General features: G+C 35.9%; 1 protein-coding gene across 1 annotated transcript in view; it reads right to left on the minus strand.

Moving 5' to 3' along the window:
- FAF1 (Fas associated factor 1) overlaps nucleotides 1–15,658 on the minus strand; it is a 149,381-nt gene that overhangs the window by 67,228 nt on the left and 66,495 nt on the right. Inside the window, exon 8 of the mRNA XM_064428824.1 lies at nucleotides 4,025–4,111. Within this exon, the coding sequence (XP_064284894.1) occupies nucleotides 4,025–4,111 (87 nt within the window). The remainder of the gene's footprint in view (nucleotides 1–4,024; nucleotides 4,112–15,658) is intronic.

Here is a 15,658-nt window from a genome sequence, read left to right on the forward strand (position 1 = left end):
ATATAGCAAATTTTACACTTCTGATTAGTAGGCATTTGCTCTGTCAGGACTATTCATTCTTTACTCAATCAGTTCCAGAGGGAAGACTCCAAATGATGCAGCAAATGCAGACATGGCATCCATTACAATTAAACAGCCAGCAAATGTAAACCTCACAACTTGTTTTCATATCACAATGACAGCATGTGGTAATGAACTTTCTGTTAAGAACTGTTAAGACCTGGAAAGGGAAAGAAATATATACTCCCAAATACTAATTACTCAGATGCTTAATACTCAACCTCTTCAAAAACCTGGAGATCAGCCAAAAAGTGTCATAAATGGTTTCACTTTGTTCAAGAACCTTATTTACCAGCATTCTTAATTTCTATTTGTGCAGATGCCATGCTTAGTATTTAGCAATGAAATAGCTAAATATAACAGCAATGCTAATTAGACCATCCATAAGCGTTTGAGATTTTTTTTTACAGCCCAGAATTCTCTATAAATTCAGCTAAGGAATGTCAACCACATCTGCTCCAGCCACCACAGAAAGTGGTCCTGCTCACAGGGGATAAAGGTGGTTGTGTTCCCAAGGGATGATGCAGACCCTCGACGTGTCAGTGGCAACACATTTTTCCTGCCTGAAATGTGACTGCTCAGCACCACAGCTGAAAACCTTTCAGTGTGCACCTACTGCTGCCCAAGCAAGTGTCCAGTGGCTCACCTCCACCACGGAGCAGTGGAGTTACCTGATGGTAAATGAGAATTTAAGGTCTCCACCAACCGCAGCGCTGTGGGAACAGAGCGCTCCCGGCAGCAGGAGGAGGGAGGTTGGATGCTGAGCTCCCCTGGATGGGATCCGTGTGCCATGGCACAGTTACAACACCAGACACTTATCTTCTGGCTTTGCCTCTCTCCCCTTTCCCCTCCTCAAACCTCAACCTAGAACTTCTAGATCTTTTTGATGCAGAAATATGTTCCGCTTTGACAAACTCACTGAGGCAATGAGGCAGGATTTCCTCACTGCTGTGCTGAAATGACTTAAAACAATGAACCAATTAAGAAAAAAACCTGTAGCTTAAATACCAACAACAAAAAGCAGTAAGAAAACAACCTGAATCCTTCTTCCTCTACTGGGTGTTGTTCTATGCTACCAAAAAACCACTGAAACATCACAGACAACAACTCATTCTACTGAAATATACCAATACCCAGTGACCTCATGGGGGAAAAGGAGTTTTACCTCTAATGTATACATGTAAAACTGACACCCAAAAAGTCACCCACACACATAAATAAAATCACAATGCTTCCATGTAAAACCTGTAACTAAAACATCACCTACAGCTGATCTATTTTTTTTTTACAGTGATGATCACATATTTAAAAATTGCTCATTCTACTTGACTCTAGTGGTAATTACCAGTGGAAGTCTAGAAGTTTGGCCAATAGAGAAAAAAAAAAAGGAATAAATTTTAGAAATTTTACTAAATTATTCTGGCATGCTCTCATCTTTCAAACTCTGCAATGCTAAGATTGTTACAAAATCCAAAATAAAAATTGAGAACATACTGTGAATGTATTTAAAGTAAATTAAAATTATGGCTTCTTATTTTCTAGGATTATTTTCAAGACTTCACTGTATCACTTGATTCTATATGCTCGAAAATAGATAAGTTAACATTTTGAATATATTTAAGTTTTACTTACGTAAATCCATTAAAAAAAAAAAAGAGAATGAGTTAAAACTCATCCATTTACCTTGAACTTTAATGAGCAGAACAGATATAATTTGTGGCATTAAAGTTATTCAGGCTCAATAAAAGCTAAAACTTGTCCTTGCTGAACGGTGAAATGAGATTTGCACGGCCTGTGTACGCCTTGTTTCCCACAATCAAAGTGTCACAGCACAAAAACATTCTCCTGCATGGGGAGGTTTTGATACCCATTCCCCTGGTGAAAGTGTGAGAAAGATCTGAAAGAGTTATTGACAATTCATACAGTATCCCATATTCCATTAGGTAGTACAAGCAGAGAACATATCTTAACTCTGAAGGGAGATGAAGCAACAATGTTTTAAATTACTATTGACTCCACTAAATTTCCTGGTAATGTCAGAAGACTGTAGTCTGGCAGGTTCATAAGAGACTCAAGATGATACAGGAATCCAATTATGCCAAGTCTATTTAGTTGTCCTGTTTGCTAAGCCAAAGGTTAACGAGAACTGCACTGAAAAAACCTCCTGTGGTATTACAAAGTATTTCTTATGCTGCATAACATGCAAATGAAAAAGTATTTTAATCAAGTCTTTCTTTAACTCCTTAATTGCAATGGGGTACCTTACAAGACAGCAAATTAAAAACTCATGATGGAAAAATGTGATCTTAAAAATTTGCCACTGAACTCAAGAGATCATCATTAATTACTCAAGTAATTATTACTGAATATTTCTAATTTGGGAGAAAAAAAAAGTTCAGATCACAGGAGCATAGATAGTCATTGCTATCATTAAATCTTTATAAATAGTAAGCTACAGCCTCTAATTTTAGACAGAAATTAATTGTATTTTTGTTGGCAACACACTCCAGTCTGTTTACACAGCTGACAACTTGCAGCACCACCAGATTCGAGCAGTGAGCTTTGAGGACTCGTCTGCTTCAGAGCAGATGACTCAACATTCACCAATTTCATTAAAGATGAAAAGGGAAAAAATTCACCTGCAACAATGTCACTTGTAAAAAAAGACTTAAAGCAGATTCATGAGTTTTACATATGTGAGGTATCCTACTCAGAAGAAAGGGAGGGGAAAATATATGAAAACCTAACAGCTGTGGGAAAACAGATTAGAAGTGTTGAGTTTCCAATTCTTTTTTGGGCTAATGTAAACTAATAAAATGCTAAAATGGATCCACATTTCAAAGCCTGTAATTACCACATGACACCATTCTGTTATTTCAGACCTTACATCTATCAGCTCAGATATGCCCTTGAATACATGGACTGAGATTTACCCACCTTTCTCAAACTTAAATACTGTTTCTGCAAACACCACAGATACATTTTTCAAGTACAGTGGAAATTCAGACAGCTTTTGCCTTTTGTTGTTTTTTTTTTTTTTTTTAATTGGTATAAATCCTTTTCCCAGAGCAAAGAAAGGAGCAGTCATATTCAAACAGCAATTCTCCCTTTACAAGAAGAGAGCAGAAATGGACAGGGAAGTAATGCATGGCAGATAATGGCAATATGAAAGAAACCAAACTCCAAATCCATTTTCACTTCGTAGAATGATCCAGTTCAATAAAAAACTTGATTTTTCGACATTTTTCTCAGATCACAAAATCTACGTACAACAAAACTACATAATTATTTCACCCTTCCAGGCATTTTTTTAGTGGATTGGTTGGATTTTTCTCAAAAGAAAGGCAGACCTCACTAACTGGCACTGGGAACATACTAGCAGAAGGAAACTGAAAGACATGGTGTAAAACACATTGTAAGGATGACCATGCAAGGAAGCAAGTCTGATATTTAATGGGATATTGCAGGTAAGTCCCACAATTTCATGAATTTGCGGGCAATCCTGAGTCAGTGGATTCTGTCACTGGTGGTGACCCCTCACTGATTTCAGCAGGAACAACTCCTGCTCTGAAGCCAGGCAGAGGCTTGAGCACAAACTGGGTGAGCTAATGTACTAAAAAACACCTAGATGTGCACTCAGAGCTTATAAAAATCAGGGCTTTCTGCCTGAAGTTCAATCACCCAACAGATTTCAACTTCCAAAACGCTGTGCAGCCTTGCTCCAGTCTAGAATGGCTGAAATGAAACATGAAACATGCACTGAGTCTGATAGACAGGAATCATTTCCCTGAGCTGCAGGCATCCAGACCTTGAGCATTCGTATGTTCCACACCAGAACTCTGAATGTGTGTGATGTTAAAGCACTGCATAAGGGACACTAAATGCTACTGAGTGATTCCAATCAAAAATCCATGTAAAATCAGCCTTGTCTAGGCAGGAATAAGGTGGGAAGCAAGGAACTCACCGAGTCATCTGTGGCAGAAGAAGGCCAGCCCTCCCACAGCTGGTGACGGACAGGGATACTGGTCAGGTCATACACATTCCGCTTCACCTGGAAAAAAATAAAAATAAATCAGAACTTGCTCTAAAAAAGGCAGCCAAAGGGCTTTGTTTTCATCACAGAACCAAGCTTTTTATTTTTCCTGGTTATCGTAAAACTGGTTCTTCCAATGCTCATAAATTCAAATATGGTCAGCAGGTTTACACAGCCAAAAGCAAAAGCCTATCAAATGAGAAATACAATGAGTTTTGCATAAGTTTCTTAAATGAGATCCAAAAATAAAAATTAGTATATTAAACCTGAAAAAATTAATAAGCACATTTTCAATTAAGACAACACATTTCAGATATTTTTAAACAAAATGCTAAGTAATAGATTTTTACATCAACTCTTTTCTCATGCTATTAAATTAGAAGTTTACTCTTAATTATCTCACATCATGGTTAACAGAAGGAAGGAAGGGGGGAAAAAGAAGAAATAATTGAAAATTTTTAATAAAGAAAGAATACAACAAAATACAAGAATTATAAAACTCTTTCCATGAAAACATCACCACAGATATAAAAGCGGGCAAGTTTTATCAGAGAATTTGTGATAAACAATTATTTAAATCACAGAAAGAAGTATTTTGGTACTTACATGGAGAGTGGTATCTTAAATTCTGAATAATGTCTTACACCTGAACACAATGACTGCACAAACATTGTAAATATTGCCCAGCAGGACCACAGCTGTGAGCAATAAAATATTCCAGTAAGCCATGGTGGCTTTTCACAGGAATCCGAGAATGGTCTGTGGTGGAAGGAACTTTAAAGATCCTCTCATTTCAAACTCCTGCCCTGGGCAGAGACATCTTCCACTACAAGATCTTGCTCAGAGCCCCATCTAAGCTGGTTTATTTTTGGTTTGCCTTTCATAAAATCCCTATATGAGAATACAAGGTCCTCCCACATTTTCAAAGGTCTAGACAGACTCCAACAACCTATATTGCATCCAGAAAAACATTCTCAAAGAGATAAAAAGAAGCTTTGATACTTTTAAATATTATTTTGTATGATCATTCTCTAGCCAAAATATCTGGGCAAGTCTCAATTCTGCATCCTGGTCTCAGCTCCAAGAAGGCTGCACAGTCCAACACTAACAAACACAAGAACCCATTAAACCAAAAGATATTAAGGCAGATGGATATTTGACTTAAAGCAAATGACAAGGCTACTCCAGAAACTGTCTTTTGATGCCTTTAGATTTTCACTTGTTCACTTGTCAACAGGAAACAAACAGCAATTAATTGTGTTCTAACTTCTGCTATGAGAATTACTCAAATTTCCATGAACTGAAAGGAATTAGATTTATTATATTACAGCTGTCAGCAGGAAAAGATCTTTGAGCTAGCACCCTGTCTGCAGTCTAGTGCACTTCCCCTGAGTTAACAACTTTTCTGAACAGAAAAATAGTTTGCAACAATCAGAAAGAAAGCTAAAATTTTCCAAAATTATAAATGCTAACATAATCCATTTAGATAAAGGTTTCATATTCCAGTAATAAATGAAAGAAAGATGATTCTACAGTACCATTCTCAGGAAGATAATACAGTAAGAGAGGTTTTTTATATCATTTATCCTACCTATTAATCAGTACTTGACATGTCTTCAGCACTGAAGCACAGTTGAGGTTTGACTCCATGGTAAAGTAATAAAAACATATGGAAAGCATGTATGGTCCCTCTAAAATTTGTCATTTATTTTTGGTACAGGATATATGAAGCATCTGGCAATAGATTTTCATCTAAAAATATTTTTGCATAATGAAATAACACCAAAACTCTTTCCCTGGATCATCTTTAGACACAAATGCTCCATGGACCCTTTCTTTTAAATTCTGCACAACACTAAATGGATGAAGAATATGTGTGCAGACAGTAAACAGTGAAACAATTGTTCTAACCACTGTAAATATCCTAACGACGGTGACGACAAGGCAGGGATTTTCACACAGAGTCTTCCTCACAAATGTTGATTTGGGCCACATTCTTCAAAAAATTCTTAACGGCACAGTCACAAGCTTGTCAGAAAATACCCACAACTGAAAACAACTGAGGACATATTGAGATCCAACACAAAGTACAGGTGCTCTTACTGTATTTTCAAATCTTCCCTTCAATTATTGTTGTTTTTTCTCATTATTTTCAGTGCTAGCAGTTATTTCATGCTCCTTATGAAAAACTGTGAAGCACTGTCTCATTTCTGGACAGATTTCATACATAGGCTATGCAGATAAAAATTTCAATACCATCAGTTTAAAGCTTTCTCAATATAAATATTCTGCACAGTTCAGTGTTTTAGAATCATTAAGATATCTCTCAATTTTTTTCTAAAACTGGTAAATTACATGCACACATGATAACCTTTATGTTAATATTAGTTTTGTTCAGGAGTTTTTGCAGGGAGACTGACCTAGGAACTATGCTTCAATTTAAAAAAATTACAACTATATTTTAACTAAAAAAATTGAAACAAGAACTTTGAGTCTTTTAAGACACAGAATACTGAAGTATCTAATAGCAATTCAAGTGCATTTCACTTTAGTGCTTCCTCAGAGTTTCTTTGCTGGCTTTGTAAAGAAATGTTGCTTCCTACTACCCCACAACAACCCAAAATGTAACAATCCTGACCTGTGTGATCACAAGGACACAGTTCTTGCTAGTTTCATTTTCTGGCATTAAAAACCAGGATAAACTGTCCCTGTGAAATATTTATTTTCCAGCTACACACCAGAAATAGTATTATTTTCACAATATAAAACTCTAAAGTGCACTATTTTAAAATAACAAGTGAAACTTATTTACAGAAACATGGGGTCAATAGGACTACATAATATTGTTTTCAAAAAGCCTTCAGAAGTAAAAATAAATAACTCGGAAGTCACATTCCTCAAATTCCCTTTTAATTCCAAAGCACAACAGAAAGGCATTATGAAAAAAACAGTATTTCCCTTCTTTCATTAACTCATCTGTAACTGCACTGAATTCAATAACATTCCTCTGCTATTCTAAGCTTGAAAGGCATGCTCGGGGTAAAGTGTTATGTTGGTATAAAGCACAATGCCAGACTGATGTGCTGGACAAAAGTGATCAAAGTTGAAGTAATTTTAGCCAAGGCACAAGTATTCTGCTGCATTATTCTACCAGAATGACATCTGTTGAGCAACTCGTCGCAGAATAAACCAGTTGTTCTAGGCAGGCCTGGCTGGGTAGGGGACCATGTAAGACTGATTAGAGTAATGTTTGATTAAACAAACTGCTTGAGTTAAGATCATAACTGGATTTGGAATTCATGCCAAAGTAGTCCTCTTTCAAACAACAAGCCACAATCAATTATTTAAGATAAAATAAGCTTGCTTTTAAATAATGATTTTATTTTTGGTTTCTTTGATAATTAGAACACTGTTACGAAAGCAGGCTGTAAAATGTTTGAGAGATTAGAATATTTACCAGTTGAGTACAGAAAACCCCTTTTCTTCATTAACTGACCTAATTTATGAAAGCAGACTGCAAAATGTTTGAGATATTATAATATTTACCAATTGAGTATAGAAAACCCCTTTTCTTCATTAACTGACCTAATTTCAGTTTAAAGTGAAAAACTCCATGGAGAGGGAAAAGTTCTAAAGATTTCTATAAAGCAGAACTGTGAACTGCTCCTACACTGGGCCAATAAAAATCTACAGCCACACTCTTCATGCAACTGAAAAAAGTTAGCCCAGTAAATGGACAAGGTCTGTGTTAAGGATTTTACTGATAAATTCACTTGGTATTGAGAGGAGGACCAAAATCTTTACTGTGTAAAGCAAACTCTAAACTGCAGTGCCATCCACTGAGCTACATTTATTGGCAAACTTTTTGGTCCTGCACTTTTGATCAGATTGAAATACAAATTGGTGGCATTGTCTTTGTGCAGCCCAGAATGTCTTTTCATAAAGCTCAGATGCCATGGTGACTGGCACATTACTATGGCAGCCACCCTTCAGATTATCATCTCCAGAATATAAGAGATCATTTAAAAACAAATTAAAGGCACATCTATTTGGTTTCACTACTCAGCTGTAAACAGTATCAATACAACCATTTAAACAAAAAAAAGAAAAAAAAAAGAAAAAAATAGCTCATATATTTCTGCAGATGCAGTCTTACTTGGAAAATGATGTATAATTCCTGCAGAATGCCCTGCCTTGCTGGGAAACCACGTGAAGTTTTACCTTCAGTTCATTTCCTCTAGTTTTAGAAGGGAGTTAAAATATTAAAAAACTTCTAATATTTTAAGAAAACACGTATGTCAAAGTAGCCAACATACTCAGAGAACTTCCCAGACAGAGGCAGAATGTTACCTTCCCATCTTTCACTGGTTTCTTTAAACAGATGAACATGTTGCTTTGAAATTAAGGTTAAACACAAAAGATACACTTTGTTTGCAGATATGAAGCTAGTCCAACATTCAAAGTCCTGCCACATTCATATTAGTAAGGATAAAGTGAAGGAAAATGTACCACAGGGCAAAAAGTCCGTACCAGGTACTGTGATGACAAGGACCTTCTGGTGATTGCACTCAGCAGGAATAAGTAGCTATTTTCTCATTTCTGAATTAGAAAAATCTGATACCTACTCTCAGAAAACAAAGACTTAACACTTCCTGAATGATTAAAAAAATTAAATTTATGCTGAATCATCAAAGAACTGTCATGCCTGAATCTGTATCTTTGAATCACAACAAATCACAACAAAGTTTAACAGTAGTTGCCCTCAGGCTGTTTTCAGCTTATGCAGGTACAAAGTTAAGTGAAATAATGTACATAATGAACTTTTGTTAGTCTTATTATTAAATAGAATTTATGCAAAGCTGTAAATTGGCTGAGATGCTAAAGACTGTTCCAGGCACATAGGCAGCATGAAAGACAGTGCAAAAATGAGTGCATGAAAGGCAGACAAAAGGAGCAATAAAGTCAGAGGACTGTGAGGAATGTGGAATGTGAGTTGGGGGACGCAGGGAAATGAGATCAGATGCAGGCAGTCCAAGGTTGCATGGGGCACTGATGGTACAGCAGAAATCTTGACTTTGACATTGTAACAGAGAAGAAGTCAAGACAAGTAAGCTAAATTTTTAGGGGACAGCAATGATATGGATGGGGCAGTGCCAGGAAGAACTCCAAAGTAAGCAGATGCGTTCTGGTGGAAAGAAAGGAGGGAAACTCAGCTGAAGTGATAGGCTTGAAGATTATAAATTAAAGCCTTTAACATCTCTGCCAGGCAAAATTCCAACAGACAGAAAAGAGCACTGGGAATCTGGCAGGAATAGATGGGAAGCAGGGGCAGAATCAACCAAGTTTCTAAGCAGGGAGAAGCATCAAAGGTGATATTATGGTGAATTTGAAAAGATAGTGATGTTATCAGCAGCTATGAACAAAAATTGGTTGGATAAAAGGGTGATTTTATTTAATTGTGGACTAACAAGAATTATTGAAAATGCAGAGATGCAAAACTAGAGAGAAGGAATTTCTGAATCAACACCTCTGCCACAACCTACTGCAATAGATTTGGTCCACAGTAACAGAAAAACACAAGACACAAACTGGAGAAGTTAGGATGGAAAATGACAAACCAAAACAAGTAATCCATATTTCAAATGTTCTCACAGCAGAGAAAAAGGATTTTGCATTTTATCAGGAAGAGGACATCACGAGCCAAAGGAGAAAATGAATTTCTTAACTTTAAAAGTAATTTTTAGCCAGCTCCCCACAGGTAGGATATGTTCACATATACTAAAGCAGTGCACTGTGTGAGCCACCACTAACACCCAAACCAGAACTCCCAGGTTACTCTACCCAAGACTCATTTAAGGGAAAGGTTCTAAGTCAGCTCCACTCACAATCTTGCTTGTGTTCTTATCTTTCCAATATATAATACAACAAACTATATTACAACATAAAAAAACCAAAGGCTATTTAAATTATCAAATTTTAATTTTAGTGTAAGTTTTACTTTAGAAATAATACTGCAATTCTAAAGACATCAAATTATAAAATTATAACCTGCCTCTCCTTCTAGCAGCTGACTGAAGTTTAAATTACAGAATGCTTCCAATTAATGAATTAAGATGTCAGGATTGGGCTATTTTTAAATAACAGCATCTGCTTCTCACAAATTTTATACCACTGAAAGTCTCTAAGGAAGACTCACTATGCTATTTACATTAACACATATTCAATTCATTCTGTTGTAATCTAAAGGAAAAAAATACACTTCCAATGTAAATATTTAAAATCTATAATGAATGCAAAAAAACCCATCACCTGCCCAAGCCTATCAGCCAAAAGTCAGTCATGATTCAGCACTTTTATAAAATCCACAGGAGCTCCACTGTGTGTTTTACTAAAATACATTTTCTAATTAATTTTTTATTCCATATCTCTTCCTTTAAATTACTATTTTTGCTTTTAATGTCTCTGAAAATATTCAGGTCTGTATTTATTAACTTTTCCTACTTAGTAGGCTAAAGCTTAGAAACCTTGTTTCTTGTTTAATGCAGAATAGAAATGTATTCTATTCTAACATAACTTATTTTAATTCAATGTCCAAATTACATTACTTGCTTATTCTATTATGACAAGTGAAACAGAAACAAATAAAAGCACCAAAACATACATAGCTCATGAAAGTAGAATTCTCTTCCCTCTCAGGACTGTTTCTTTTTAAATTAAAAGCAATATGCAATTTCAGGCCTTCCCAAAGGGCCTGAAGAGAACCTGAATGTCCATTGTACATCAGCCACACACAAAGCAGAATTCATCAGTGAGCAAAACACACACACACAAAACCAATAGGAAATTTTATGCCAAGTTTTTGTGTACCATTTTCCTAAAATTAAACATATTTCATGTACAGAAATGCCACTAATGCATCCATAAAGTGCATGGAACAGTGCTTGAAGCCAAACAAATACAGTTTAAACTGTGTCAAAAATGAGTTGCCTTGTACTGTAGCACTCAGTAAATACTTTTATCTTCATTAAAAAGCTAGGTGAAATTGTTCCAATTAACTCAGATCTGGCAAACTTTAAATGTCCTAAATTCAGAAAATAAACTGGTTTTTCTTTAGTGCTCTGTCCTCTTGCCCTACAGCTGTGACACACCTTCCATGACACCACCTACTCACTTCACAGTCTCACTCAGCAACTGTATTTCTGAGCTGTAACACTTATTCAGAAAATTTTGGACATTTTTGTCAACCAGGAGTTATCAGAAGTTCATCCAGTTTGGAAATGACCAGGTTATTTAAAAATTCATTAAGTGTAATAAGCTTCATTACACTTTATAGGTTTTTGCAAAGAAGTGTTTGGCAGCTTCCTTTCAGCACTAGAAATAATATTGTGAATAAATTATTTTCATAGATTTCACAATTATTCATACTTCATTATCTCCTGTTTCATTAATTTGAGCTCATATTTTAATCCTACTTTAAACCAATCCATCTTGGATGTAATATGACCTTTTTTAATGGATCTGTGCCAAGTATGTATCTCACCATTACAACCTACAATAAAATGGCTCATTAGGCAATACTAGTATAATTTTGGTTTAAAACCTGCAAATTTTGAAACAAAATAAAAGAAAGGCTACAGCTAAACTTTACTGAATCTTCTGATGTGTGAACTTCTGATTGCCTCATGCAATACACATATATGTGTGTATGTATATATATATGTGTGTGTGTGTGTGTGTGTATGTACATACTTAAACATAACCTGAACACATGGGTGCCCCAAGCATGAGATATTCCCTCAAATACTTAGCAAGATATTTGTCCAATCTCAGCTTCCTGTCCAGACCATTTTGAGAATTAATCTGAGCTCTCTTCAAGCTACCAGATGCTACTTTTGCCACTGCTTTGGATCAGCCTTTTCATGGGCTGATGTTAAGGTGGCAAATGTTAAGTATATTCAATGTTATATTATACACTATAGTAAAATTCTATATACAGCTGTCTGGCTGTCTCTAAAATGTGGGTTTAGTTCTCAATGCCTCAGTTTTCTGACAGCATACATGCACGTTTTAATTCTGTAAAATAAAGAAACCCCTTTGCTGATCTCCACCTTTGAATCCCTAAAATCAGCTATCCTTCCAGGGCAGCATTATTGCTAAATGCAAGGTACAATCTTCTGAACTTGATGCTGAAGTTCCAGGGTGCTGCTATATGGCCTGCACTGTGCAAAGGTTCAGCTCACATAATTATTATTATTCATTGCTTGTAGTGCCTAGGAGACCTAATTGTGATAATCCCCTCTGAACTTTAAACTGCATGACCCTTTGATTTTTTTAATAGAAGGGTAAAAGAAGAAACAAATTCCTATAGAAGGAGAAGGGAAAACACATTCTTAAGAAATTGGGGCAAGAGACATGAGTATTTTAAAAAAATCATTTTAGCAGCACACAAGCATGAGTTTGAAATGGGTATGAAAGAATTAAGAGTGTGAGCTAGCTGTGACATTAGAGATTGAAAGGAAGATGTGATTAGGGTTAAAAGAGATCAAACAACAAAGACTTACTGCCAAAACAATTTTACAAATTTATTTGAAAACGCCTTAAACACTTCTATTAACAAAATAAAAATGCTGATAATACCTGAAGTTTGTTTGCTTGTTTGATTGTTTGACATGCACTGACACAGAAAAGACACATTTTGAAGTCCTAGCTTGTTTCTCCATTCAGTAGGAATGGCCATTTCAGCCACTTATTAGCTACCTAAGTGAGCCAACTAGTACCTGACCTCTGTGCACATGATGAAAGACAACAGGCACCTTCTCCTCAGGCATCCACCACCACATCACCATCAACAGGCAAATATTCAGGTGCAACATGAAGGGTAAATACAGTTTCTAATATTTTTACCCCCAAGATCCCAATTCCAGTTGATTTTATGTCCTGAAATGTCCACAGATTGCCAATACCTTGACAATTCCTGATCATGAAGTTAAATATGTGCCAAGATCATTAACTTTGATCCAAGCTATTCAAAATTGGTATGAAAACACAATTTCAACTGTTAAATACACATTCTGTCCATCCTGATATCTCTCAGACTTACCAGAAGATACTGACTCCACTGGGTAATGATAAAATATGTACTAAAGCTGGGAAGTAAGGCAAAGTCTCCGTGCCTGGGGGGGCTGGTCCCACCCTGTCCACATCACTTGTGCATATATTCAGTTACAGCACAGTGACACAGTCAGGCTCCCACTCAAAAGGACATTAAAGATCATTTCTAGGGTCTGAATCATCACTGGGAATAAAAGAGAGAGTCAATGTAGCTCTTGCAGAGGAAAGAAAATCTGTTAAATTTTCACAGCTGTCACGTTCAGAACAAAATAAAATATATTTCCAGTCCAAAATCCTTATCTTTAACAAGTAACTGGTCTGCAATAGCCCAAGCATAATAAATCCATAAATTGGTCTTTGGTCACTTCCCTACTTGAGAATATTCAGGGGTTTCAAAACCAATGAATGGTAGAACAAATGGTCATTTTAGGAACTAGTAGGGAGAAGAATGGAAGTTAGTGTTTAATCATAGTAAAGAGCATCATTTAGATACATGTTGGGGGAAAGAGGGAAAAAACCAAATCCCAACCAAAAAACTCCCACTTAAAAGTTTCTTCTCACTTTGGTTCAATGAGAGAAGGAATCCCATCACCTCCCCCAAATCTCAGATTATGACTCCAAGAAATACACTCCTGAACACACTTCACTGATTAACAGTATCTTCCACTCCTACCCAACTACATTTCTAAATAGAAACTGATTCAGTTTCTGTCTTAAAAAATGCATAAATCATATTTGCTTCAGCGCAATCTTTATTTTAAGTGATAAGCCTACCCATTTTGGTGTAAGAAAGAGAACATCACAAAACCAGTATTTTCTCATCTGTTTTTTTCTTGTTCTCTAGACAATCAATAAAATAAACTTTTGGGAGAGGCCATATTTTCTTTCTCCTAGAGACAACATAAAATCTATTTCAATTTTTTTAATTGGTCAATAATTATAAAGTATTTTAAAATTTGCACATTATATGAAAAATAGTTCAATCTATCCACTTTGAGAAGCAAAGTACATGATCATGCAGAGAGCTGGGAAGCACTTTCACATACAGAAATTCTCCAATACCTCTAACTTCAGTGTTTTACTTCTCTCTTCCCTCCACTTTTACACTTAAAGGTCACAGCAAACCTGCTGCTTAGTAAGGAGACATGGGCAGACTCACCCTGCAGCCCTTTTATTCCTATTTTATTGCTAGGGCCAGCACACAAGGTGCATATAAAAAGGAAGATGAGCCACGGATATAAAATGTCTTGTGCATTACATTAATTTCCCAAAGCAAAAATTCAATGCAATGTGCATTTTCTCTGAAGACTCTCTGGTATTACCACCAGAAAAAGAGAAGATGGGCCCTCCAGAAACCCATCAATAACTCAAGTGCTGACTTGCTTGGTTCACTTCAGTTTTGGTATCAGGTATTTGACAGTGAAAGCTCTGTAGCAAGTCAGCTCTAAAGTAAACTGTGTCATCTTTTCTCAGTCACTGTAACTATCAATTTAATAAATTCTTTGATGTGGTTGTATTTGAATAGATATCTATTCATGTTATTCTCAATACAAGTTAAACTATAAAACAACGTTCACTGAGCTCTCAGTCAAATTTCTACTAACAAAAACATTTCTGGGTATTTCCTCCATTTCATCATTGTGTCCACCAAACCAAAACTTCTTTAGAGGTTTTTATATCATATGACAATATTCAGAAGTAATTTGAAATTGATTTCCACTTTGACAGTGGAAAAGAATTGCAGACAAACCTTCCCAGTGGGTTTTAAGAATATTAACATACACACATCAATTACAAATACAGTTACTAACATTGCTACATTTAAGGTATATGCATGTAAGGTGCAGATTACACTATTAACAAGCAGCTCTCCTTACACATATACATTTTTAGAAAGAGAATTCAGTCTATTTAGCAATTCACTAACAAAGCTATTCCTTAGCTCATCCCTGCCATAACCTGCTCTATTCAGAAACATATGGGAAAAGACATTAAATAACCAGTGAAAACCATGGACTTCTGGTATTAGTGCTACACATTGCATACCCCTATTCATTATTCCACCTCCCTTGTTTAATCTATCATTAAGACTCAGTGACCCTACACTAAATTTAAAGCAGATCCTTCCTTCCTCCCATGCCTAAATTCACATACTTTTCTAGTTGGGGATGCCCTCAAGTATTAGCCACTCTACAGGGTTTCTCTAATCTCAGCTCTGAACTATGTTGTGCTATAGAAGCAAGAAATTGCTGGTTTACATCTTTAACTATGGAATCTTCCACCCAAAAAATCCCCTCCTTTACTTAATAAGATAGAGGAAAATCTTTCATGTAGAACATACTTAACATGTTTAAAAATGATATCTTTTCCTCTATATGATGTAGAAGAAAAGTTATAAAGTACATTATTTTAAAGTACTACCTCCCAGAACTTGTGTCCCAAATATAATTTCAT

Source organism: Passer domesticus, chromosome 7, assembly GCF_036417665.1.
Source record: "Passer domesticus isolate bPasDom1 chromosome 7, bPasDom1.hap1, whole genome shotgun sequence".
In the NCBI taxonomy this organism is placed as follows: domain Eukaryota; kingdom Metazoa; phylum Chordata; class Aves; order Passeriformes; family Passeridae; genus Passer; species Passer domesticus.